Source organism: Hevea brasiliensis, chromosome 12, assembly GCF_030052815.1.
Source record: "Hevea brasiliensis isolate MT/VB/25A 57/8 chromosome 12, ASM3005281v1, whole genome shotgun sequence".
Classification (NCBI taxonomy): domain Eukaryota; kingdom Viridiplantae; phylum Streptophyta; class Magnoliopsida; order Malpighiales; family Euphorbiaceae; genus Hevea; species Hevea brasiliensis.
The window spans coordinates 28631794-28659666 of record NC_079504.1 but is presented as its reverse complement, the minus strand read 5'-3'; the positions used below and the strand labels follow the sequence as shown (position 1 = coordinate 28659666).

The 27873-nt window shown below is 36.4% G+C and overlaps 2 protein-coding genes and 1 non-coding gene across 12 annotated transcripts; 1 reads left to right on the top strand and 2 right to left on the bottom strand.

The window, feature by feature from the left end:
- Positions 1–478: 478 nt before the first annotated feature.
- Positions 479–585, top strand: LOC131171579 (small nucleolar RNA R71). The gene has a single exon (XR_009142239.1). It is a non-coding gene; the product is annotated as a small nucleolar RNA R71 (small nucleolar RNA).
- A 12219-nt stretch (positions 586–12804) lies between these two features.
- Positions 12805–14948, bottom strand: LOC131169200 (uncharacterized). The gene is made up of 5 exons (XM_058131388.1): positions 14331–14948; positions 14059–14187; positions 13788–13955; positions 13610–13693; positions 12805–13497 (listed from the first exon to the last, which is right to left on the bottom strand). The coding sequence occupies exons 1-5, from the start codon at positions 14619–14621 to the stop codon at positions 13426–13428; spliced, it is 744 nt and encodes a 247-aa protein (XP_057987371.1). The 5' UTR covers positions 14622–14948; the 3' UTR covers positions 12805–13425.
- Positions 14949–17028: 2080 nt separating this feature from the next.
- On the bottom strand, positions 17029–27554 carry LOC110644408 (disease resistance protein RUN1). 10 transcript variants are annotated; one of them, XM_058131386.1, is made up of 11 exons: positions 27312–27554; positions 26826–26876; positions 26353–26499; positions 25848–26079; positions 24820–24931; positions 20952–21139; positions 19768–20856; positions 19496–19578; positions 19276–19375; positions 17883–19169; positions 17029–17777 (listed from the first exon to the last, which is right to left on the bottom strand). In XM_058131386.1, the coding sequence occupies exons 7-11, from the start codon at positions 20800–20802 to the stop codon at positions 17250–17252; spliced, it is 3033 nt and encodes a 1010-aa protein (XP_057987369.1). In that variant the 5' UTR covers positions 20803–20856; positions 20952–21139; positions 24820–24931; positions 25848–26079; positions 26353–26499; positions 26826–26876; positions 27312–27554; the 3' UTR covers positions 17029–17249. The 10 variants fall into 10 exon arrangements, with proteins under 10 accessions (XP_057987369.1, XP_057987362.1, XP_057987361.1 ...); XM_058131387.1 differs by having other exon boundaries at positions 17430–17777; positions 17883–17944; positions 18066–19169; positions 19276–19578; XM_058131379.1 differs by having other exon boundaries at positions 19276–19578; positions 26826–27037; positions 27312–27553.
- Between the last annotated feature and the right edge of the window lie 319 nt (positions 27555–27873).

Below are 27873 nucleotides of genomic sequence, written 5' to 3'. Positions count from 1 at the left end.
CCATGAAAAGTTGGGATGATTCCTCCAATTTGGATTGTAAGTTTGAGAGTAAGGATTCCCCATTTGATTGTTTCCATAATTACCAACATATGCTGCTTGTTCTCCATAATCTACTCCACAGCTGGTTGTTTCCTCTACATAAGCCACTTGTTGTGAACTTCCAGCTGATGATGATGAACTAACCAACATACTCAAATCTTCCATCTTCTTAGCAAGGACATTTGTAAGTGCATCAAAATTTGCATTAATCATGTTGAATGGGTCAAGATCATACATTCCAGCAGCTTGCCTCTTTTAAGTTTGAGCTGGTCCTCTTAGACTACTCCAAAGATGAGTATTCTTTGCAATTTTCTCCAATAGCTCATAAGCTTCATCTTCATGCTTAATAATAAATTCTCCTCCTGTTTGAGCATCAATAATCCCTCTGATTGCAGGAGTGACATTTGTGTAAAAATTCTGATTTATCATCCATTTTGGAATGGCATGATGTGGGCATAATCTCTCTAATTCCTTCCATCTCATCCATGACTCATAAAGAGTTTCATCTTCTCTTGGTCTGAAAGCTGTCATTTGATTCCTCAGCTCTTGAGTTTTCAGTGGAAAATATTGTGCAAGAAATGCATCAGTGAGTTGCTCCCAATTTGTGATGGAGTTGTGAGGTAAAGAATCAAGCCAATCCAATGCTCTATCTTTCAAAGAGAATGGGAATAGCTTCAATCTTGCTGCATCATCAGACACTCCAGGTTGTTTTTGCATGTCGCAAATCATAGCAAACTTCTTCAGATGTGTGTGTGGATTTTCAGAAGGATGTCCTCCAAATTGAGAATTTTGAATCATTTGAAGAACTCCAAAATCCATCTTGTAACTATTTGCATCAATCCTTGGTCTTGCTATGCTCTCTCTCAAGTCATCAAAACGTGGAAAAGCATGATCCATCATACTTCCCTAAGCATTAGCATTAACAACTTCTTCACCTTGGGCTTCATTTTCATTGTTTTGACCATTTCGGCATTACCAAGACCAATTCTAATTCTTTCATCACCATGTCCGCTTCTAATTCGATCTCTCAAAGCTTCCTTCCTTCTTCTGGTTTCTTTCTTGTTGGCCTTACAAAATTTCTCTATTTCAGGATTGAACAATAAGGATGTATCACTTGAGCTTCTAGCTCTTCTCATAAAAGATTAAAAGTACCTGAAAAAGAACAAACAAACACAAAATGAAAAGATAACAAAGATAAAACTAAAAACAACTAAAATGATCAAGAATTCAATCTTAAACAAACACCTCCGACAGCGGCGTAAAAACTTGATGCGTCCCAACCGCAAGTGCAGGGTCGTACAAGTAGTAGAGAAAAATATCGATCCCAAGAGGATTAGTGTTAATGATTGAATTTTTGATATAAAAGTTGACTAAATCGAAGTATCTATGAAATTAAAGAAGTGAATTGATGAGTAATGGAGCGTAAAATCTATATGTGCAAAATCAATATTCTATTCAACAATGTATTGCATTAAACTAAAATTGCATCAAATTAAAATAGGCAAGTTCAAATATGGCAATATTGAAAATGGCAATCAATTAAATTCAATTGAAAATTAACAATGGTAAAAAGCGATTAGGAGTTCGGATTTCATATTCGAGCTATTTTGGGATTTAAATCGGTTATCCAATTTTATGAAACTTATGGGTTTTAAGGAGATTAATTCTTAAATCCTTTGAATTCCCTTTCGAGTGAGACAAAGAGTGCCTTAATCAAACTAATCCTACTTTGGAGTTAGAATTAATTAAGACCCATTAAGTTCTTTAATTAATCTGTGAATCCTCTTAATCCTTAGCCTATTTCTAGGTCTAAGTTAATTAAGTCCAATTTCTTGATTATCTATCTCAAGGTCTTCTCCTTTCGGTGGTTCAACCATGGATTAAGAACATCACTTAATGGGATCCTACACTAAGCATGTCATTAAGCATACAAGAAATGAATAAAACTCATTAAGACCACAAAATATGGATTACCCAATCAAAATCCATAAAATATCTCAAATATTACAACCCTTACTCCAGAATCAAAAGTAAACTACTCACTATCCATAATGCTTACAAGATATATGATGAGTTTAAATGGAAATAAAGCTTTAATCTAGTTAAGAAGTAAGAAATTAAACACTAGAAATGTAGAAAAATATAAGGGAAGAAAGAAATCTGCAAATCTTGGTTGAAAATGGTGTGGAAGGTGAAGGTGACTCTTCAAATTCTGCTCAGCCCCCTCCTTTTCTTCTTTGCTCCCTGTCCTCCTTTTAAAATGGGAAAATGAGACTATTTATAGCATTTTTCTGACATGGAGCCCTAAAATGGTATGTTCTAGGAGGAATTATTTGAGGGAATCTCCTGCCAGCTCATTAATGAACTCTTCATGGGACTGCATAAGTGGACTGCATAAGTTATGCAGTCCCTTATGCAGTTTTCGGCTGGTTCTGGGTCACTTATGCGAAGCTGCATGACTTGGTGCATAGGTTATGCAGAATTTCGTGAATGTGCATAAGGGAGGCGAGAATGTGCATAAGCTATGCAGTCTCCTTATGCACATTTTGGTTCGGAACGATGATCTTTCTCCTTATGCAGATCTGCATAGCTTATGCGGCAAGTTATGCACAGTTTGGTCAATGCATATTTCAGCTTGAAAACTTGTTTTTGACATCTTTGGCTGTAGAAGACACTCCTCAATGGCAAAATTCTCTTCAGTCCTTCAAAAACACCATTTTTCCTACAAAACAAAGTAAAAATTACAAATTAATCCAAAATCGACAATTATGAAAAACTAACTAATTTACTAATGAAATTAGCTAAAGATAACTAATAATCATATAAAAATGGTTATGAAATTAGACCTAAATGACTATGCAAAATGTGTGCATTAGCTGTGTGATATGATTGAACTGTTGATATATGGATTGTGAATATAGAAGTGCGTTTTTAGCCCTTTTGCAGGTTGGGTAGGTCCTAGGTATAGGGGGGACTCTGCCGAATTTTCGGCACGACTTAGGACGTAATTGGTCTTTTCTTTGTTTGTATTGAGTCAGATTGTTTTAAATAAATGTAATATGATTGTCAGGTGAGCCGACCTTCTTCTCCTCCGCCCGCCATACGGTGATTGTCGTCAAGTCATGGAGTAGAATATTAATTTTAATTGTAATTTCGATATTATTATATGTTCAGCATGCCCATGCATCACTTATATGTATATATTTATGTAGTTAAACTCTAGGCACGATTTATGTTGCATTCATAACTGTTGATGTGCCATGGTTGTTGTTGTGGTAATTTGGAGCAGTGTGCGTGCGTTGGCGTGCGTGTGATGTGGTGTGGACTATGGATAGGGCAGGCGATCACGGCTTGAGTAATTTGGGACCCGATCCTTTGAGGGTAGTCACGGCTTGAGTAATTCATTTGGGACCCTCGATTTGGTTATTAAGTGGAAGTCCGAGCTTGAGTAATTCGCTGGCACTAGGTTGGATTTAAGAGAGCTGTATAGGGGATCAGCTCCCATATGTTATGATTGATACTACAGGGTGTGTGAGTGCTCCAAATTACCTTTTTGATGTTATGATGTGAAAATGTTGTTGATGTTGCATTTCACTCTACAGTGTGCATTAGTTCTAGATAGTTATAGAGATTATGGTTAAAATTGATATTTTACTCTCTGAGTCGAACGCTCACTCCTGTTCAATATTTTTTCAGGCTACAGGAGGATTTTATTTTGGTTAACCTGCTTTTCTCCCTTGCAGGTCAATTATTACTGTTTGTATAAACTTGTTAAATCTTAGAATTTCCGCATGTGTTAGAAATGTTATTTGATTTGGGTCTGTAAACTAAATTATTATTTTGGGACCTGTAAACTTAATATGCTATGCATGTTTGATGGATTGGATGAGGGAGCTGAGCTCCCATTTATTATTATGTTGATGAGTATGTGGAGGGTGAGCTGAGCTCCCCAATTGACTATATATTGTGTTTACAGGTCGGGTGAGTCGAAAACTCCCCGTTGGTAAGTCCATTTTATGGCCGGACTCTGTCCGTTTGTTTTCTTGATATTGGGCCCAAATGGGCCTTAGAGTTGGGTTAATGAACAGTTAGGCTTACTACGGGCCTCGGGGGCTTTAGGCTGGCCTGTGTCCTAGTCTTGGTCCGGCCCATAGGTTGGGTCGTGACAAATGTGGTATCAGAGCTTAGGCTCCAGATTCTTAGGGAATGTTGTCTAAAGTGTTGGTAAAAGTCTAATAGGAGTCACATGCGGAAAAATATGGTCCATATTCGTCTTGCATTGTCGTCTTTGCTTCTAGTTTCTGCTTCATATATTGTGTGTAAATATGAGTCTATAGAGCTGTGCAATGTGCGCTTTGAATTTTGTGGGCTAATCTGCTGAATTTCGGAAAATGCGTAGAAGCGGGAGAGGCGCCTTGCACGAGAACGGATGTGCTGACGAGGTGTCGGCACAGGATGAGACGCCTGCCCCGAGTAGGCGGGGTAGGAGGCCTAGAGCTGCTCAAGTAGAAGAGCGACTACCCACGCTCGAGCAGTCTTTCATGGCACAGGGTCCCATGGACCCCATGGCAGCTACTCTAGCTGGTCTGCAGAGAACCATCGACATGATGGCGCATTATATGGTCCACCCTCCACAACAGCAGCAGTCCACCGCACTAAGAGGGGAACCTTACAAACAGATCATAAATTTTAAGAAGTTGGTGCCTGGTACTTATGATGTGCCAGACGATGCATATCGGTTTCTGGATTCCTGCAGACGGCGAGAGCAATTCTGATTGGTCGATAGAGGATTGATAGAGTGTGTGCGGCATGTCATGGGGCCTATGCCTAGACAATGGATGAATGACTACGTGTTACCGGATGGAGGGATTGACATGGGCTCGGTTGTGGAACTTTTATCAATCGGTTTGTGCGAAAGCTTGAGAGATCGAAGCGGTGGGCCTTTGAGGCCTTAAGAGCGAGAATGGCAGTGCAGTAGATGAATATGCTCTGCAATTCGGAATTGAGCAGATATGCCCCTACCAGGTAGCTACGAAACTATGAAGGTGAAGAGATTCCTAAAGGGGCTTGACAGAGGTATGCAAACTGGCCATGATGTCCGATCGGTCTTTTGACGTGGTAGTTGATCGAGCCGCAGAGATAGAGATTAGCTATCTGCGAATGACGATGAAAGAGCAAAGAAAAAGCAGGCGAGAGGGTTCCTCGGTGTCCCTTCCATGGGTACTCGGGACGGTGGTGGCGGGGTAATTACAGAGGAAAGGGTAGGAGCAAGAGAAGTGGTTTTAGACACGGACCACGAGGATTGCACGAGTGCGGATCGGCGGTGGTCACGATTGGTACAACGATTCTGGTGCAGTTCAGATCCTCTTTGGCACCGTGTGCACGTGTGGAAGAGGACATTCAGGACCTTGTTTGATGGGGTCGAGTATGCTTGAGTGTGGCCAACTGGTCACTTTGCTAGGGAATGCCCCATGTTCGGAGCCACAGATGGGGTCACGAGTTACATTGCAAATGTTCCTCGCCATTGTATCCGGTACTTCCAACATGGCGGCGATCGTTCGATGTGGCCGAGGACAAGGAGGACGTGGATTTGGAGGCGGTCAGAGTTGGAAGTCGATGTCGAGTTACGCCACTCGGGGGGTCAAGCTTGAGTTTTCACCACGACCCACGGGATGCTCAAGCTTCAAATGCGATTGTGGCGGTATTTTTACGGTCCATTCTTATGAGGCTCGTGTTTTGATAGATCCGGTGCTACGCACTCATTTGTCTCCTATGTTTGCCATGAGGTTGGGTAGAAACCCTACAACCTTAGAATGCCCTTTGTCGGTAGCTACCCCACTTAGTGACAACATAGATGTAGATATGGTTTTTCCGGGTAGCCCAGTAGTAGTGGATGGAAAGATCCTCCCAGCAGACTTGGTTCCTCTACCAGTAATGCATTTCATGTAATCTTGGGAATAGATTGGTTGGCAACTCATTATGCCACTTTAGACCGAGGAACAAAGGTGTATTTCCACATACCGTGTGGAAGAGTTTAGCTTTAATGGTGACAGGAGCGTGGCTCCATATAATTTGGTGTCAGCAATTAGTGCTAGAAAAATGTTGAGGCGTGGATGCCAAGGGTATTTGGCATTGGTGAGAGATACATCTGTAGAAGGTGTCAGCATGGAAAATGTTCCTGTTGTCAGAGAATTCATGGATGTCTTCCTGCAGGAGCTTCGGGGTTGCCACGGAAGGGAAATAGAGTTTTGTATTGATGTTGTGCCTGCACGAACCCCATATCCATGCCACCTTACGAGGATGGCACCAGCAGTGAAAGAGTGAAGGAGCAACTACAGGAGCTTTTGGACAAGGGTTTAAATGCGTCCGAGCACTTCACCACGGGTGCTCTGTTTTATTTGTGAGAAAGAAGGATGGGTCATTGAGGTTGTGCATTGACTACGAGGCAATTTGAACAAGGTGATGATGAAGAACAAGTATCCACTTCCTCGGATCGATGATCTGTTTGATCACTCAAGGAGCTAGATTCTTTTCCAAGATAGACTGCGATCGAGGCTACCATCGATTGAGAATCGGGAATGAGGACGTGTCCAAAGCGGCTTCGTGACAAGATATGGTCATTATGAGTTCTTGGTAATGTCTTTTGGACTCACTAATGCACCAAAGACCTTCATGGACTTGATGAACAGGGTGTTCAAGCCATTTTGGACCGTTTGTCATCGTATTCATAGATGACATTCGTATACTCTCGGACGAAGAAGAACACGTGTGGCACTTGAGGATGGTGTTGCAGCGTTGAGGAGCACCGGTATATGCCAAATTTTCAAAATGTGAATTGTGGCTAGAAAGCATCTCATTCTTGGGACACGTGGTTTCTCGTGCCGGTATTCAAGTGGATCCCAAGAAACTTGAAGTCAGAATCGATTGGCTTAGGCCTACAAATCAACGAGGTGCGAAGTTTTTGGGTTTAGCGCTACTATAGGCGTTTTGTACAAGATTTCTCCAGGATAGCGGCTCCCTAACTAAGTTGACCAGAAGAATGTTCCATTCATTTGGACAGATGATGTGAGGTGAGTTTCGAAGCTTAAGGAGTGTCTAACCACGCCTGTGTTGACACTACAGTGAGTGGTGAAGGATACACCGTGTACTGTGACGCCTCCAGAGTTGGCTTAGGGTGTATTTTGATGCAGAATGGAAAGGTAGTGGCTTATGCTTCAAGGCAGCTGAAGAGGCATGAGCAGAACTACCCCACCCATGATTTGGAAATGGCGGCTGTAATCTTTGCACTTAAAATTTGGAGACACTACCTGTATGGTGAAGTGTGCGAGATATACACCGACCATAAGAGTTTGAAGTACATCTTCCAACGAGGGACTTGAACTTGAGACAGAGGAGATGGATGGAGCTTCGAAAGACTATGATTGCACCATCGGTACCACCTGGAAAGGCCAATGTTGTGGCAGATGCCTTGAGCGAGAAAATCTTACAGCGATTTGGCGCACATTTAAAGAGAGAAGAGACCATTGATTCGGGAGGTACATGAGTTGATGGATCAATGTTTAATCCTAGATCTTTCGGATGAGGGTATTGTTGGCTCACTTTTCGGTGAGGCCGGACTTGAGGGCAGAGTTAGAGTTTCCCGGCCACGAGACCAACAACTGATGAAGATCATAGAAAGAGTACAGCAAGGTGAAGGTGGTGAGTTTGGATTTGCCAATGATGGCACCCTAGTACAAGGTTCTAGGATATGTGTGCCCGATGTAGACAACCTCAGGAATGAAATCATGCGAGAGGCACACTACACATCGCATGCTGTGTCCACCTGAGTTCCACCAAGATGTACCATGATGTGAAAGATAGCTATTGGTGGAATGGCATGAAGAGAGACATAGCGGACTTTGTGTCCAAGTGCTTGACGTGTCAGAAGGTGAAGTTTGAACACCAGAGACCGTCAGGGAAGCTGCAAGAGCTCCCTATCCCAGAAAGGAACTGGGAAATGATCACTATGGATTTTGTGACTGGGTTGCCTCGTACCACGCGAGGATATGATTCCATATGGGTAATTGTAGACCGCTTGACCAAATCAGCTCATTTCTTGCCTGTAAAGACTACATACTCTGTGGCACAGTATGCCCGGCTCTACATTCGAGAAATAGTCAGATTGCATGGAGTTCCGGCTTCCATAATATCGGCGAGGGCCCCGATTCACTTCGGTTTTGGAGAAAGTTGCAGAGGCACTTGGCACACAGATTGAACTTGATGCGGCTTTCCACCCTCGGGACGGACGGATCGAAAGGACAATCCAAACACTGGAAGACATGCTTCGCATGAGTGTCTTGGATTTTGGAGGTCAATGGGATGAGCAGCTAGCTTTGGTGGAGTTTGCCTACAACAACAGTTACCACTCCAGCATAGGGATGGCACCCTATGAGGCATTATATGGAAGAAAGTGTAGGTCTCCTCTGTGTTGGACAGAAATGGGGGAAGCGAAGGTGCATGATGTAGACCTGGTGCAGTACACTTCAGAGATGGTTCCCTGATTCAGGGCATGACTTGACTTTCGAGAGGCGAGAAGAGTTATGCGGACCCGGGCGAAGGATGTGGAGTTTGCGGTGGCGACTATGTATTTCTGAAGGTTTCTCCAATGAAGGGAGTCATGAGATTTGGAAAGAAGGGCAAGTTGGCACCTCGGTATATTGGACCTTTTGAGGTTATTGATAGAGTTGGGGCAGTTGTCTACCGGTTGGAGCTACCACCCAACCTTTCTCACGTTCATCCCGTGTTTCACATCTCCATGCTCAGGAAATACATTCCCGATCCTTCTCATGTACTGCAGCCGGATGTGATAGAGCTAAAAGAGAACTTGACATTTGAGGAGCAACCTGTAGCCATAGTGGACTACCAAGTAAGACAGCTAAGATCCAAACAGATCCCTATGGTTAAGGTTTTGTGGAGGAGTCAGTCAGTGGAAGAGTGCACCTGGGAGTCAGAACGGGACATGCGTAGCAAGTACCCTTATCTGTTCAATGTATAATCATGTGCTTTATTCTGCCTTGTGTAAAAATTCGAGGACAAATTTTCTGTAAGGGGGGAAGAATGTAACACCCCGAAATTTTAATTTTTATGAGTATTTTGGTATTTTAATTTTATTTAAATTTTAGGAATTTTTTTAAGATTTTTCAGATTTTAAAAATCAGGTTCGATTTTCCGAAAATATAAACTTTGATGATTTTTAAAAATTAATTTAAAGACCACGTGGCAAAACTAAAAATATATTTGGAGTCTACGTATTTTTCTGAGTTTTCTGAAATTTTTTTCGAAATTTTTGGACCTCGTTTTCGGTCCCGAGGCAGAGTAAAAATTTAAAATTTTGTATTCTGAATCGAACCGGCCGAATCGAACCGGACCGGATCGGACCGGTCGAATCGGACCGGCCTTTTTCCTTCTTCCCTTTTTCTTCCCCGCGCGCGTCGTCCCTCTCCCTTTTCTCTCTCGTTTCTCTCTCCTCTCCACCCCCAGCCGCCGGCCAGCCAACCCGTGAGCCGTGCGCGCGCCAGCCAACCGGTGGCCACCACCGAGCAATGGAAAAACGCTAAAAACGCCCCTGCGCGCGCGCTCTAGCTTCCCGCCATCCGGCCCGTCCGGCCACCAATTGGACCGGGTCTTGTGTCCAAAATCATCTACTCGGCGAGAGCTTTCCATAGACACCAAGAACGCCGAAATCCATCGAGCGGATTGTCCGATTTTTGCTCGGGAAGATTTTAGCCCATTTCGACTTTTGGGCTAGATTTCTCGAAAACCGTGAATCCCACGAGAAAACCGAGGCCACCAGCACGCTCCATTCGTCGAGAGCTTCGCTTAAATTTTGAATTTTTCCGACACCGTTTTTCGGTGGGTCCCACGGAACTTCGCAGTGTTTTTCCGAGCATTTAATGAGCTTAGAAAATTCTGAAAAATTTATGTACTAACCCCCGTGTTATGGGCTTCGTGTAGGTATCCTCGATTCGCGAAAATTCGGCGATTGACCGATGCAAATTTCGGGCGAGACGGACCGTTATCGGAAAAGTCTCGGGTGGACCGAGTTTGGCTAGCCCCCCAGTGTCAGACGTCCCGAGTGCGTTCCCGAAGTCGGAATCGACAAAGGTAAACCCGAACCTTGTTTTTTCGTAATTTTCTAGTGCTTAAATAGGATTAAAAATCCATAAAATATTCGTGGTAGCTTAGAAAATTACGATTCTTTTTGCAATAGCTTAGTAATATTGCTAAGGACCGCGGGGCAAAGTTTTATAATTTTTAGAGCTTGTTTGGGCAGTTTTTGCAAAAATGATCAATAATAAGGACTAAATTGAAATTTTACATATTGTGATGGATGACTGATTTGATGGGCGGGAGGGTGTGTGATATGATTGAGCTGATATATGGATTGTGAATATAGAAGTGCGTTTTTAGCCCTTTTGCAGGTTGGGTAGGTCCTAGGTATAGGGGGGACTCTGCCGGATTTTCGGCACGACTTAGGACGTAATTGGTCTTTTCTTTGTTTGTATTGAGTCAGATTGTATTAAATAAATGTAATATGATTGTCAGGTGAGCCGGGACAGCCTTCTTCCTCCGCCCAGCCGCCACAGTGATTGTCGTCAAGTCTGTGAGTAGAATATTAATTTTAATTGTAATTTCGATATTATTATATGTTCAGCATGCCCATGCATCACTTATATGCATATATTTATGTAGTTAAACTCTAGGCACGATTTATGTTGCATTCATAACTGTTGATGTGCCATGGTTGTTGTTGTGGTAATTTGGAGCAGTGTGCGTGCGTTGGCGTGCGTGTGATGTGGTGTGGACTATGGATAGGACGGGGCAGTCACGGCTTGAGTAATTGGGGACCGATCCTTCGAGGGTAGTCACGGCTTGAGTAATTTGGGACCCTCGATTTGGTTATTAAGTGGAAGTCCGAGCTTGAGTAATTACCGGCACCAAGTTGGATTTAAGAGAGCTGTATAGGGGATAAGCTCCCATATGTTATGATTGATACTACAGGGTGTGTGAGTGCTCCAAATTACCTTTTTGATGTTATGATGTGAAAATGTTGTTGATGTTGCATTTCACTCTACAGGGTGCATTAGTTCTAGATAGTTATAGAGATTATGGTTAAAATTGATATTTTACTCTCTGAGTCGAACGCTCACTCCTGTTCAATATTTTTTTCAGGCTACAGGAGGATTTTATTTTGGTTAACCTGCTTTTCTCCCTCGCAGGTCAATTATTACTGTTTGTATAAACTTGTTAAATCTTAGAATTTCCGCATGTGTTCGAAATGTTATTTGATTTGGGTCTGTAAACTAAATTATTATTTTGGGACCTGTAAACTTAATATGCTATGCATGTTTGATGGATTGGATGAGGGAGCTGAGCTCCCATTTATTATTATATTGATGAGTATGTGGAGGGTGAGCTGAGCTCCCCAATTGACTATATATTGTGTTTACAGGTCGGGTGAGTCGAAAACTCCCCGTTGGTAAGTCCATTTTATGGCCGGACTCTGTCCGTTTGTTTTCTTGATATTGGGCCCAAATGGGCCTTAGAGTTGGGTTAATGAACAGTTAGGCTTACTACGGGCCTCAGGGCTTTAGGGCCAGTCCTAGTCTTGGTCCGGCCCATAGGTTGGGTCGTGACAACTACAATCCTTTCACTTTAAAATGTAACATAAAACCCCCTAAACTTTCAAATTTTATACAGTAAAATCCCTCTGACTTTCAATGATTGATTTTTTAGTTAGAAACTGATGTGAAGTGTAAAATTATTCTCTTTATGCATAAAAAATTATTCTGTCTATAGAGAGAAAAATGATTCAATTTACACATGGCTTGAGAGAGAAAAGGAAAATACTGATTAAGCTCCATACTAAAACTGTTCAGGTCAAATTATTAATCAGAGGACACCATCAGATTAACAAGTAATCCAAAGAATAAGGCACTTATCCATGAGAGCAAAGTTCCTAATTTTCATTTTTGGTATGCAAGACGGGAAAAATGTGTGTATGGGACATCACTGGACCAGACAAGACAAGACAATTGTTGTCCAGCGTAATGTTTGGTGTGAAATAAACAAGATCACGAAACAAACTGAATTGTTAAAATTACTAAAATACCCTTTATGTTGCCTCTAATCTCTTAATTAAAAGTATTTATTAAACAAAATAGTACAGCATAATAAAACAAAAACAATATTTAGACCCAACATATATATATATATATATATATATATATATATATATATATATATATATATATTGGTTATTATTTTTTAAAATTTCAAACCTACAAGTGGAAAATAAAATATTTATTTACATTATTTTATTTTTTAAATGCTCTATTTTTTTATTTTTATTGCTATTGTAACTTTTATAATTTTTTGCATTGAATAATTATTTTTAATTAAATATTACAATTATAAATTAAAAAAATAAATAAAAGTTAACAATCTTTAAATATTTAAGCATATTATTGTAAATAAGTAGGAATAACCACATCCATCGGAGAGTGAATGTAGCGCACAGTGGGGAGCAAATGTGAGTGTCCATTAAGATGGTCTAGTCGGATCAAACATAGATAATCAAATGCTCGATGAGAAATGTAATAAATTAGTGGTGAAATTAGTAAAGAAGAAAATAGAGAGATCTAAAATGGCGTAGAGAGAAGTAACATAAAAAATTAACAATTCTTGAATATTGATGCAAAATGGGTCTTAAACAGAGTTAAATGGTGAAAAATAATCCATGTAGTCAACCCCCAACTAGTTTGGGATTAAGGCTTAGCTATTCTTATTGTTGTTGCTTGTCTCGAGTGTGCATCACATGCAAGACAAGAAGGATTTGTCCTGTCTTCTCCCATCTTGCATACCAAATGCAGCCAATGGGACTAATATGCAAAGGCCAGTCGGCCCTAGTTTTAGGCCCAAGCAAAGGCTAACATACAACAGAGAAGGGACATTCATCCTCAAGTGAATTTTGCAAGCACTGCGAAGGACTTTTACATCCCTTTGAATGTCTTCATACAACATCTAAGGTTCCACAACAAAATATAGCCCCTACTTTAAACAAAAAATCTTAAACAAAAATAAATTTTTTTTTTCTAAAAAAAAGGTGAGAGATAGGGTGAATGTTCAATCCATATCCATGAGATAAATTGTAATGGAATCGCATCTTGATAAGAAAGGCACCAGGGTGCTATAGGAGTCTTTAGAAAATGTATTATATTGTCAATATGTTGTTGGCCACAATTTTCCTGTTAAGATTTTCACTAGTATCCCTTTTGAATTATAAATTGATGCCAAACTTGAAGTTTTTACATAAAACTTCTGGAAATTCCCAATATCAGTTTGACTTCAGGTAAAAGCAGATTTTACCTTTTTTTCAAGTATCCGTACTTGATCACGTGATCTTCTGAGGGCAGGACTCTACGCCAAGAAACAAAACTGAAATAAGACGGTAGAACTTGAAAGCAATCATATTGAAAAAGGAAAAGTGTGTCAATGTGTGTATAAACTCAGAAAAAAATAAGGAACAAACAGCAGAGTCTTTGACAGATCCATCTTCATCTATAACTTGCTGTATCATCCTAACTAATGATCGATTTATAACCAGTTCCATTATCTGCAAGTCGTATATATCCAAAAAAAAGATAAGAAACAAGACATGAACCTTTACAAACAATATATTTATGGATTAAAAACCGAATCCTTATTACCATTTGGGAAAGAGGCATAAAGCGATTGTACCAATCAGCGTCTTCCTTGATTGCAGCTTCAAGATTAAGCCGCAAACAATCAGCAAGCTCTAACATAGCTTTAACAGCCATTGCTTCATTTGCACCAAGTGGTAAACCCCTCCAAGCATGTCCAATAGCTGATTTCACCTTTTTAAAAGGACAAACAAAACAAGACACTTGGAGGACAAGGGGAATTATGAGGAAATAGCATCAAGAGCAAAACAAATGGAGAACATATCAAGTGACTAACCAGAAGAAGATCGATGCCAGTGAAGTCCAAGCGGCAAGCACCGTGCTTGTGCATTTCCACAGCCGCATTTGTTTCTTGCAAAAGCATCAAACTTTCCTTATAGCTCTTATTCAAGGACCATAATTGCAGCTGACATCCATCCAATTCATCAAAATAAAGCTAATATGAAAATGGGTTCCTGCTTTTCCCATCAATTTCTTAATTTCTCGAAGAATTATCAAATTTTACTGAATAAAAATATCATTAAACAGCAAATGAAGAATAACAGTAACCTTGGAGGTTTCCCGACCCAAGGAAGTGCCGGCGAAGGAGGAGACCAAATCGCAGAGCTTATCCCATTCCAAGATTCTGAGACTGTCATAGTGAACCCCAAGTTTCTTCTGCTCCAAATAGTTGTTTTGAGGTGGGAAAACGTTGGAACAAAAAATTTGCTTGGGGAAACTGTAACCTCCATAATACTTGTTCAATCTAACACTGCTAGTACTCCTAATCCTGAATAATTTAATCTCTGGGAGAGGATTGTATATGGTTATCCGGTTTCCAAACGCCGCACAGCATGTCATCGTTCTCCTTTTTCGTGAGAAATTACGAGGAAATAGAGAAATATAAGCTTGAAATTGGCAAGTTTCGTTCACCAAATTCTAATTTACAAAGTCTGGTTGTGTGTGAGAGATTGGGATTGGCTACGACTACGAGTGGCCTGTACAGAGAGCTTGGAAGTTGAAGAAAGATCATGTTTATCAACTTTGCTAAAGATTTTCAACTAGGGGTGAGAAGCATTGGTTACGGGTTTCGAACCATAATCAAATCGTTACAGAACAATTTGAAAGATAGTTACTAAATTGTTGGTTTCAATTGGAGCCTCAATTTAAAATAATTTAAAGGTGGATTGGAAAAAGACGATTCAAGATAATTCAGCAGATGATTTAGGGATGGTTTAAAAAAAAAATAAAAGAAAATTTTATTGATTTAAAATTAAATTATATTTATAAAAATATTTTAATTTTTTTTTAAAATATGTTAATTAAAATAAAATAAAATAAATGAAATTAATTTATTTTTATGAAAAATTTAATAAGAAAAAATTTAGATTTATTGAAAAATTAGAAGTGAAATTAATTTTTTTAAAAGAAATTAAAAAAAAATATGGATTTAATTTTACATAGGATTTAGAAAAATTAAAGTTTTCAGTTTTATCATTTACCCCTTTTTTAAAAATCATATGATAAAATTTGATAATTAAAAAAATATAAAAAAAAATATTGAAAATTTTATTGAAAATATAAAATAATAATAGATTAATTGAAATAATATAAAAATTTTTAGTGAGTTTATAAAATAATAAAATAGAGAAATCGAGAAAGTAACTAAAATTAAAAAAAATGCATGGAAAATAATTATTTAAAGCATTCGAAAAAAATTTAGAGAGTATTGAGAATTAAAGAAAATATAAAAAATAACTGTATAGGTGACTTAAAATTTATATAAATGAATTAGAAATATATTGAGATATTTATTGAGTTCTTTTATATTTAATTTAGCTTGAAACTGTTGATTTAATCCGGTTTAAATCGTCGATTCATAATTTCTAAAAAATAAGAACCTAAATCAAACTGTGAAATGATAATTCCAATTCAATTCAAAGTCGATTCTAATTTTTACCAAGCCGATTCCAGTTTGAAACCAGACTATTGCCACCCCTATTTTCATCTGCCCCGTAAATAAATGAAATACAAAAAAATTTTTTCCCTATAACGAAGTTAATTATTTAATTTTTATATTTAAAAAAATACTTTAATCTATATATTAGGAGAGCAATTAAAATATTCTATAAAATAATTTTTATATTTAAAAAAATACTTTAATCTATATATTAGGAGAGCAATTAAAATATTCTATAAAATAATGAGACTATATAAAATATTTTAGAGTTTATTTGCAAGATCTTTTGAAACATCCAAATTGTCTTGGGCATGAACCAACACTTTTACCAAATGGTTTCCAATTATAGTTTGACGCTCTATTTATTCTGTCAATAATATTTAAAAAAATTATTTCTTTTTGTATTTGACATGCTTAAAAAAAATAAGTCAATGAAAAATATTTATAAAATTAAAGAAAAAATAGTATATTCACTCATAAAAAATTAGATTAATTTTTTAAAAATATTTTAAAAAAACTAAAAAACAGAGTTTTATGGTAGAGAATTGAAAACTAATTTTATAAAATTTAACTGAGATTTAGAAAATAGTTTTGAGTTGTTTTCTATTATTTTCTTTTATAATAAAAGTTTGTTTTACAATTATTTTCAAAATAGAAAACAATGATATTTTTATAATTAAAATTATATTATAATTTTTTATAATTGAAATTATATTATAATTTTTTATAATTAAAATTGAATAATTATTTAAAAAAGTAATCATATTATTATAAAATAATTAAAAAACTTTAAAAATAAAATATATTTTAAAATATATTTTATAATAATTTTTTAATTATGAAAGATATGAATATTTTTCTATTTATTTGAATTATAAATTCGCTTTTTATTATTCGCATATGAACATGTTTTATATTTTTTTCTCTTATTTTCTATAAAAAATAAAAACTAGAGTTTTTATAGAAAACTGAAAATGAAAAATATAAAATTATTTTCTGTAAATAAATAAGGCAATTATTTTTAAGAAAAATGACTTCTTCTTTTCAAGGAAAATTTATTTTCTAAACCTTAAAAATTTTATTAAAGTGTGAAAACACTTATACATATTTAATATAAACAAATAACGCTAATTTAATATTACAACAAAAAAATAAAAAATATTTTTTATATATAAATTATTTTCTACAAAAACAAACAGAGTAAATATTTCAATTTTAGAATTTTCTTGTATGAATTATTAGTAAAAGATACACATGCAGTGCTTTGTTCCATTCTGATGCATATTGGCATAAATTCAACATGTAAAATGGGTCAAATAAAAGAAAGCAATTACTTCATCAGCCTGATCAAGGCAATCCATTTTTATCAGAATTTACAACAAATGATAATAACATATACAGAAAGAGAGAGAGATAGAGAGAGAGTTCATGCATCAATTTGCCAACTAGTCTATATATATTACTGAAACATGAACATCTACATTTCAAACAGAGAGACACTGGTGAAGAAAAAGTACAGATTCACATGGCTATTCTTGGAGACATTTCAATCTCTTAGGACATGGTTCCTCTTCCTCATCAGAATTATAGGTTCTGATGGCTATCCTCTCACAAAGTAGCAGACGAACTCCACACTTCTTCACCTTGCAATTCCGCAAGAGGTTTTCTTTATAATCTAGAGGAAAGAATTCGAAAGTGGCCTCACTGTATTTACCAAACCAATCTTCATCAATTATATTAGCTTCAAAGCAAGGATCATCCCATACAAACAAATGATCTGACTTAAAGAGAATTGGTTTGTAATACTGTTCAAGCCAGTTATTCAAATTGAAATTCAGATCACTGCTTCCACCGTGGTTTGTTTTGAAGTGGCATTTGCATCTAACAATCAAACCGGGATCCACATAATTTTCCTCAAATTCGAGCACAACACATAAAGCAATTCCCTTTAATTGACTGTAGCTTGAATGAAGCTGCATACTGACTGAAGATCCCAAATTTTGGTTGCAGAACCACATTGGAATTTCACCGCCAGGCAAATGAATTTTAACCGAACCCTGTTGCACAACAAGTATTGTGAATTTAGAAACATGAAACATAGTGTCTGTGCGTGTGAAGACTAAAAGAGAGAGAGAGAGAGAGAGAGAGAGAGAGGGAGATACCCTTTCATCATTATATAGTTGATCTGACGCAGTAGCCACAACTTGAATTCTCTGCTCTGTGCCTGCAAGAATGCTTCTGCGAGTCTTTTGATCCATTTTGATGCAATTGGTAAATGCAAAATGCTTGAAATTGCGACTTTCAAGCATATAATCTATCTCAGAGAAGTGTTTGCTGCTAAGTACACTTTCTAATGATGTGCATTCATGTGCATATAGATGTTGTAGACTCCCAGGAAGCTCTGGCAGAGAGCGAAGCCTTCTGCAGTAGGCCACGTCAAGCGAGTGCAACTGAGAAAGGTGTTCAATGCTTGCAGGTATGCTTTCGAAGTTGTTTCCACTTAGAAATAGCATCTTCAATGAGGATAGTCTGTCTATTGCTGTGGGAATTTGTAATAAACCTGCTGAATCTTGAACTCTAAACAATAACCTTCCGAGACTTTTTAAATGTATGATAGAGGATGGCAGTTGTTTTACAGCACTTCCACTTATATCTAAATCCTCCAGAGATTCTAAATTATCCAGGTTCTCTGGCAACTTGTCAAGTTTTGGACAACCATGGATGTGAAGATTTTTCAGGGATTTTAAATTACAAATGCTGTCCGGAAGGTTCACCAGGCTTTTGCAGTTCTGTAGTTCTAACTGATCAAGGCCAGTTAGATGCTCAATGGACGAGGGTAGCTCTTTAATCATTGTCCCTCTTAAATCAAGCTCTGCAAGATTTTTCAAATTACCAATGCTGTTCGGAAGACTCTGAAGATTTCTGCAGTTAGCCAAATAAAGGTATTTCAAACCTTCCATAGCCTCCAAAATTTCTGGGAAACTCTCAAGTTTCGAGCAGCCAGATAAATTCAGCATTCGAAGACATTTCAACTTGCAAATGTGGCTTGGTAAACTTCTGAGCTTTGTGCAGCTTGTGAGATACAAAGAGACAAGCTTGGTAAGGCACTCAATTGCTGAGGGAACAACTTCTATAGCAGTGTAATTTAAAAATATTTCTTCCACATTTCCTGCAATCTCTGGGAACTTCTTGAGATTTGAGCAACCAACCAGATTCAAAGTTCTTACAAGCTTGGAAGCAACTGTGCTCGGAATACAACTAAGATTTTTACAACCTTCCATATTCAGATATTCAAGCTTGTTAAGATTCTGAACAGATGAGGAGACCTCAACCAAATTTGTGCACCCTTTAAGATTCAAACTCTCAAGTTCTTTAGCATTTGAAAGATCTGGGATTTGAATCAAATACTCAGAGTAACTGAGATCGATCCGCTTCAGCTTCACAAGGTCCTGTATCAAAATATAAATCACTAAAATAAGTCAGAATTTCTGGAACTTATAATCCATTTTGCAGGACAAAAGAACAGATTTGATCCATTTGGAAATTAATATATACCTGCACTCCTTCCCAGAGTTGTTCAACATTGCTACGAGGAAGATTGAGCTCAACAAGGTTTTCAGGACAAAAGTTAGATGGCAAGGATTTTGAAGGGTACCTATACCAGTGGAGATATCGCAACTTATTTGAATGAAATGTAAGGCCTTCATCAGGAAAGTGCACTTTACCGAAATTTTCAAAGTCAGAATCATGAAACTTGAGCAATCTAAGATTATACATCTTCTTGAAAGTATTGGAGGTCAAGCGCAACTCTTTCGTTTGAGAGAGGTCTAAAGCTATGCCCTCAACCTCTTGAGTCCCCTGATAACCAAAATCAGATTAACTGGGAATGAAAATCAGGTCTAGAGGACTAATTCAGTGAAGGAAGGTACAAATTATATATTAAAGCATTATGAAACCAATGTAGAAAACATATGGAAATTGACACTAGCCAATTATTTTCTATTTGATTACTGAAGTCCATGTAAATTTTTTGTACTTGGCTCTTACCGTATTTTTTGTCAACACATGATAGACATCCTCGTGGTGCCACAATCTGCTACGTTTGCCAGGTTCTTCAATAGATTCTTTCTGAACAATTTCCCAACCCATTTCTTGTAGCAAATCATGCATCCACAACTTGTTATTTGAAATAGTAATGAGAGACTTATCCACAAGAATGTTAATTCCTAAATCCATAGAGAAACCACAGCCATCAAGTATTCTTTTCACAAAATATACATCCTCGCCTTTAAAGAAACATGCAATATCAAGAAATATTTCCTTGTCTTCGGTTTCTAATCCATCATAACTTAATCTTAAGACATTCTTTATTCCCACATTTGATGTTCTTCTCAGTTTATTCAATGCAATTTCCCAATCCTGTTTCCTTTTTTCAAACAAAAAGCAACCCAAAACTATAAGGGCTAGTGGATTGCCTTTTGCATAATAGATTGCACTCTTTGATAACTGCATAAACTCTTGGAAGGGGTGATTTTGGTTAAAAGCATGCACGCTAAGGAGTAGAAGAGATTCATCACGATTTAAGCTCTCAACCTCATATATTTCATCAACTCCACTTTTGAGCACTTGCCTATCCCTACTTGTTACAATGATTTTGCTTCCTTGGCCAAACAAATGACGTGAATCAACTAACAGTTCTTGCAATTGCATTGAGCTATTCACATCATCAAGAACAATAAGGGCCTTTTTTCGACAAAGCCTATTCTTGCCGAAAGAGAACCCGAAATTGGGAGTTCTTCTATTAAAATTTCCTTTCCCACATATTTTAGAAAGAAGCTCACTTCGTAAATGTAAAAACCCATGTTTTTCTGACTCTTCCCTCACATTTGCAAAGAAGTGGTAGCTTTCAAATTGAGCAAGATTACGCTTGAACACAGCTTCAGCAATAGTCGTCTTTCCTATACCACCCATTCCCCATATTCCAACAATGCGAACATCCAATGATCCAATGCATAGCAAGGATTCAACTCTCTCAATGCGCGAATCAATTCCAACAAAATCTATAGGGGAAGTAGAGGACATCTCTTATTCAATGTCTTCCAAATATCTCCAGCAATTTCCTGTGAGTTAGAAGGCCTGCAAAGAACAAACAAGAACAACTTGAAATTAACCACAATGTAATATAGAAAACTTAGTGAAAAAATGGTCCTTTCCTAACAAATTAAATTTACCAATGATGCATCTAGATAGACTGGCAGCTTCTGACAAGACAGATATTAAACTTTGCACCTTCTCCACGTTCATCTAAAAATTTTCCAAGCTCTTTAATGTAGGTCAGATGGATCTACTTGGTAGAAAATCAGTCAAACCACCTGTTTCTTCTCTAGGTCATCCAAGCACCATGGAGAAGTTGCATAACCTTTGGAAAAGAAGAACATGAAAATATTGGATTCTTCAATTGTTTACAAGGTAGCTATGATGCGGAACATTTATTTTATTTTATTTTATTTTATTTAAATAGAAATATTTATTAGTTATCCAATTTCAATTAGAATTAGTTATTTTTCTATTCTATCTAAATTTTCTATTATATTTATGTTATCTTATTCTATTTAGATTAATTATCTTTAATTCATTCCTACTTAGATTAGGATTTAGAATACTATAAATACGCATTACGCATTGTATTTCATTATGTATAAGTTTCTAAATTTATTCAATGAAGTTCTTTTCTTTACAAAGCTAGTTTGTTTTGTTTTCTCCTTAGATTCTGGATTGAATCTTGTGCTTATAAAAAGCTTGAATTAGATCTTTTTTATTTTCAAGGGTTTGATCGTGTGTCGATCCTTTTTCACTTTACGCGCTGCATCAAGTGGTATTAGGGTAGGGATTTCACCCTCATTACGATGGCCAATACTAGTGGTGGTGATGACAATCAACCTCATGATGGTTATCAGTGGTTGCCAGCTGTTTGGAGAGCAATCGAAGAGCAGCAAAACTCTATGACAGAAATTATGCGACCATTGCAAGAGATCCAAGAGCAATTGCGCACTAGGGTGAATGTTCGTGAAAATAGGAATCAAGTACTTATTCAAGCAAGTGAATCTAACCTCAGTAGAGATGAACTTGAACCTGTTATCTTCAACCCTAGAAGAAGGGCTATGATGGAGGATGATACAAGCGAAGATGAGGAGATGGACTTCTGGTATGTTGCACAACAAGAACAAGTAAGAGGTGGCCGAAATTTCCAACAACCAATCTTGACATTGAAGGTTTTCTTGATTGGTTGACTGAGGTGGATTATTTCTTCGAGTATGCTGAAATTCCGGAGGAACGAAAGGTGAAATTAGCGGCTTATAGATTAAAGGGAGGAGCTTCTGAATGGTGGGATCGATTGAAAGAGCCAAGGAAGCGAGAAGGGTGCAATCCAATCACTTCATGGAGGAGGATGCAACAATTATAAAGGGGTAGAATTTTTACCTCCAAATTATGAACAATATTTATTTAAAGCTTACCAAAATTGTTTGCAGAAAAATAAGAGTGTTAATGAATATACCGCTAAATTCTTGAGGTTGGCAACAAAAAATCACTTGTCCGAAAGTGATAATCAACAAGCAACGCGATATTTGAGGGAGTTAAAATCTTCAATTCGTCATAAAATTAGAATTCATATGGTAATAAGTGTGAGGGATGTAAGGAACTTAGCCTTGAAAGCTGAAATGATGTTGCAGGAGAAAACTCACCAAATTTATTATCCCACATATGATAAACATGACCACCAAGCTAGAAATAAAAAGGAGGAAACCTCATAAGATGTTTCTTTGAGTGGTAATGTGAAGATAGCCAAGAATCCTGCAAATGTCAACAATAAAGCCAGCAGTTCTAACTCTCCAAAGACCAATAATCCCCATGCTAAACCCGTTCCAGTCAAATGCTATAGGTGCAATAAGATGGGGCACAAGTCTAATGAATGTCCAAAGAGGAAATCTGTCAACATTGTTGAAAAACATGATGATGAAATCTATTGTGGACCTGATAGAGAGGATGAAGAGGAAGATTGTAAACAAGATGAATCAAAATGCTTAATGAGGAGCTCAATGTTCATACAAAAGATTGAAAACAAATCATTAAAAGATTTTGTAGAACAAAGGGATCATCTTGATTTTGAATTTGATACCTTTGCAATGCCTTTTGCTACGGTAGATGATGAAGAGTTTGAAGAGAGAGTCATGGGGAAAGAAGAACATCAAGCCAAGGAGATTTCAACGAAGATTGAAATTTTCTCTAACAATTTTCTCGAAAGTGAGGGTAAATAATGCAAAGCATTTATTTTATTTTATTTTAATAGAAATATTTATTAGTTATCCAATTTGAATTAGAATTAATTATTTTCTTATTCTATCTAGATTTCCTATTGTATTTATATTTACCTAAAACTCGCAGATAATAGTTATCTTATTTTATTTATATTATGACTATTTAATTCATTTCTAATTTAGAATACTATAAATACCCATAATATTTTTATTATGTACAAGTTTTCAGATTTATTCAATAAAGTTTTTTTTCTTTATAAAGCTGGTTTACTTTATTTTCTCCTTAGATTCTAGATTGAATCTTACGTTTCTTAAGATCTTAGATTAGATCTTGTTCATTTTCAAGGGTTTGATCATGTGTTGATCCTTTTCCATGCTACATGCTGCATCAAGCTAAGTGAGATATCTTTCTGCCATGTCAACTCTTTTATCTATCAGGGTTTTGATTTGTTTCTGTGACAAAGCAGCAGCACATAGATATAGCTAGTGAACATATAGTTTTTTTTTTATATATATCTTTTTTTTTTTTCTGTCTCTGAAACTAAGGAAGAAATGGTTTTTCCTTTTTGGGGTTGTAGATAGTAGATGCAGCCATGGAAAATTGTACTGAAACAAAATTGAAAACTCTTTTATTGACTAAAACTAGTTCTTACAACAGCAAGAGGAGGAGATACATACAACTACCAGATTAATAATCCAATGAAACTGGACTACTAGACTATCTTAAGATTTGATTTTAGAGCAAGAAATTGTTTGATATGGTATAATTATCATGTTAATATGAGATGGATGGTTTACAAAGCACTATCAGCTATCCTCATTTGTCATTATGCAACTCCAAGGGAGTTTAAAAGACTCGAAAGCAGGAACAAAAAATAGTATAATAAATTCCTAGCCTAGCGTTTTGAACTGAGAATTTCATATTGAGGAATATGCCCTATCTTTTCAAGTGCCAATTGCATGGAGGAAAAAGAATATATATATATATATCTCAAAAACAATATATATAAAACTGAGAATTTTATCTTGAGGAATCTGCCCTATCTTTTTAAGTCCCAATTGCATGGAAAAAAATGGAGGAAAAAAAAATATCATCTTCAAAATATATATGTGTGTGAACACATGTCCATCTCTTAGCCATGAAAGTATAGCAAGTGCCAAACTTAAACTTTAATGCATCTTATTTTCATATTTTAATTATTTTTATCATTAATAATATATATATATATATATATATATATATATATTAAATAAAATTCATTTGTCTTATTATTAATATTAAATAATATGGCATTTAGTTTTTTAATGCATAACATAACATGTTAATAATTCATTCTATTTCTATTTTTTAAGCTATATTTTTTTATTGTTAATAATAATTAATTTATAACTTAAATAAAGTTTATTAGTTTTATTATTATTACTAATTAACATGTGAATTTTTTAATTTTCTAAAATTTAACATAACCTGTTAATAGTAAAAAAATAGAAAAAAAATAAAAAAAAGGAAGAGTTAAATTTGTTTTACGTTCACGCCCATTTATTTTTTATATGTCTAAGATATATATATATATCTCTTATGTACATGTCCACCCATATTATATATATATTTTTTGGGTAACAATGTATTATTCATTATTTAGTTAATTTTCTCAAACTATAACTAATACTATCTATCTAATGCAATTGATATCAACAGCATGGTTTCAAAACATAGCAAGTGCAAGTAATTTCAAACCCAGCATGGTTTTAAGAGCTTAATGTGAATGAAAGGATTAGTTACCTTCAATCCAAAGGAGTTAAAATATTGGAAAAAAAGCTTATGTTGCTGTTTAAAGAGCAATTTTCAACCTCATACGCCAACTTAATGAAGATCCACGAGAAGCTCCTATAAACTAAAAAAAAAATCCCAACAAACAAAAATATGAATTAATTTTACTCAAATAACAGAAAAAAAAAAAAAAAAGAATTGGCAACTCCAAGCAAACAAAAAACAGAGCAGCAATCCATTTTCTTAAAACTCAGATTCAAGAACCAGACAGAGGTTCCTTGCAAGTCCAGAATCCTGCAAGGGAAAATTAGAGTAATGACAATTCTTGCCTTGAACTATTGCTATTTTTAGCATCACCTGCTCTTCTGAAAAGCAGAATATCAATTGAATTCAGAAAAGCATTTGTAATTTCATTTTCACATAATCTCCAAGAAAATATCTCAGGACCATAAGTTTCAAATATTTGCAACTTGGGTTATCAGTGCTAGTTCAATCCTTGTGAGTTCCCTAATTCTTAAACGACAATAAGCAAACCAAAATCAAACAAAGTAACAACCACTGTGAGACCTTTTTCTGCTCTTCAACTCTATATTCAAGCTTTGATTATTTCTGAGACAAAGCAGCAGCGCATAGATATAGCCGATGAACTAAGCAATACATGGCGTTGCCTTTCTGGGGCGCTGTTGATCCAAAATGCAGCCATGGAAAATGATACTGAAATAACAAGATTGAAAACTCTTTCTTGACTAAAACTAGTTCTTCCAAAGGCAAGAGTAGAAGAGGTATATTAAAATAAAAAGCAAGAAAGTTGATTTTTGTAAACGCAAATTAAATAACTTTAGTGTTACACTAAAACTGCTCGTTTGCTGTTATAAGAGTAAATTACAAATTAAATAATGTAAATGGAGAGGGGAACTGTAGACAAAACATAGCAAGTGCGAGTAATTTCAAACCCAGCATGGTTTTAGGAGCTTAATGGGAATGAAAGGATTAGTTACCTTTCAATCCAAAGGTGTTAAAATATTGGAAAACAAGCTTACCTTGCTGTTTAAAGAGCAATTTTCCAACCTTATATGCCAACTTAATGAAGATCCACGAGAAGCTCCTATAACCTGAAAAAAAAATCCCAACAAACAAAAATATGAATTAATTTTACTCAAATAACAGAAAAAAAAATGGCAACTCCAAGCAAACAAAAAACAAAGCAGCAATCCATTTTCTTAAAACTCAGATTCAAGAACCAGACAGAGGTTCCTTGCCAAGTCCAGAATCCTGCAAGGGAAAATTAGAGTAATGACAATTCTTGCCTTGAACTATTGCTATTTTTAGCATCACCTGCGCTTCTGAAAGGCAGAATATCAATTGAATTCAGAAAAGCATTTGTAATTTCATTTTCACATAATCTCCAAGAAAATATCTCAGGACCATAAGTTTCAAATATTTGCAATTTGGGTTGTCAGTGCTAGTTCAATCCTTGTGAGTTCCCTAATTCTTAAACAACAATAAGCAAACCAAAATCAAACAAAGTAACAACCACAGTGAGACCTTTTTCAGCTCTTCAACTCTATATTCAAGCTTTGATTATTTCTGAGACAAAGCAGCACCGCATAGATATAGCTGATGAACAAAGGAATACATGGTGTTGCCTTTCTGGGGCGCTGTTGATCCAAAATGCAGCCATGGAAAATGATACTGAAATAACAAGATTGAAAACTCTTTCTTGACTAAAACTAGTTCTTCCAAAGGCAAGAGTAGAAGAGGTATATTAAAATAAAAAGCAAGAAAGTTGATTTTTGTAAACGCAAATTAAATAACTTTAGTGTTACACTAAAACTGCTCTTTTGCCGTTATAAGAGTAAATTACAAATTAAATAATGTAAATGGAGAGGGGAACTGTAGAAAAAACATAGCAAGTGCGAGTAATTTCAAACCCAGCATGGTTTTAGGAGCTTAATGGGAATGAAAGGATTAGTTACCTTTCAATCCAAAGGTGTTAAAATATTGGAAAACAAGCTTACCTTGCTGTTTAAAGAGCAATTTTATGAAGATCCACGAGAAGCTCCTATAACCTGAGAAAAAAATCCCAACAAACAAAAATATGAATTAATTTTACTCAAATAACAGAAAAAAAAAATGGCAACTCCAAGCAAACAAAAAACAAAGCAGCAATCCATTTTCTTAAAACTCAGATTCAAGAACCAGAGAGAGGTTCCTTGCCAAGTCCAGAATCCTGCAAGGGAAAATTAGAGTAATGACAATTCTTGCCTTGAACTATTGCTATTTTTAGCATCACCGGCGCTTCTGAAAGGCAGAATATCAATTGAATTCAGAAAAGCATTTGTAATTTCATTTTCACATAATCTCCAAGAAAATATCTCAGGACCATAAGTTTCAAATATTTGCAACTAGGGTTATCAGTGCTAGTTCAATCCTTGTGAGTTCCCTAATTTCTTAAACAACAATAAGCAAACCAAAATCAAACAAAGTAACAACCACAGTGAGACCTTTTTCAGCTCTTCAACTCTATATTCAAGCTTTGATTATTTCTGAGACAAAGCAGCAGCGCATAGATATAGCTGATGAACAAAGGAATACATGGCGTTGCCTTTCTGGGGCGCTGTTGATCCAAAATGCAGCCATGGAAAATGATACTGAAATAACAAGATTGAAAACTCTTTCTTTGACTAAAACTAGTTCTTCCAAAGCCAAGAGTAGAAGAGGTATATTAAAATAAAAAGTGACGAGAGGAGTACTGAACCCCCAATTAAAAAAGCAAGAATGTTGATTTTTGTAAACGCAAATTGACAACTTGGCGTTTTAAATTAGCCATAGGAATATATACTAGTAGCAGGGGTGGCCACGGTTCAGAACCGTATATTACGATTTTTGACCCGTTGATTCAGGTTCAATAAAATCATGAACCTGAACCAAATCATTATGGGACGGTTTGAAAGACGGTTCTTGAATCATCGGTTCCGGTTCGAGCCCCGGTTTAAAACGGTTTAAAGGACAGTTCGAAAAATGACAATTCAAGACGGTTTGAAAGCGATTTAGGGGCGGTTTAAT

Excerpts from the sequence above, each read along its gene's own strand:
- LOC110644408 (XM_058131379.1), bottom strand. The coding sequence starts at position 20,802 with ATGTCCTCTACTTCCCCTATAGATTTTGTTGGAATTGATTCGCGCATT. Across the intron at positions 19,170-19,275 it reads AACTCTGGGAAGGAGTGCAG|GACCTTGTGAAGCTGAAGCG; the intron begins GTATATATTAAT and ends ATTTTGATACAG. Across the intron at positions 17,778-17,882 it reads AACTATATAATGATGAAAGG|GGTTCGGTTAAAATTCATTT; the intron begins GTATCTCCCTCT and ends GTTGTGCAACAG.
- LOC131169200 (XM_058131388.1), bottom strand. The coding sequence starts at position 14,621 with ATGACATGCTGTGCGGCGTTTGGAAACCGGATAACCATATACAATCCT. Across the intron at positions 13,956-14,058 it reads CTGGCATCGATCTTCTTCTG|GTGAAATCAGCTATTGGACA; the intron begins GTTAGTCACTTG and ends CCTTTTAAAAAG. Across the intron at positions 13,694-13,787 it reads TTATGCCTCTTTCCCAAATG|ATAATGGAACTGGTTATAAA; the intron begins GTAATAAGGATT and ends TACGACTTGCAG.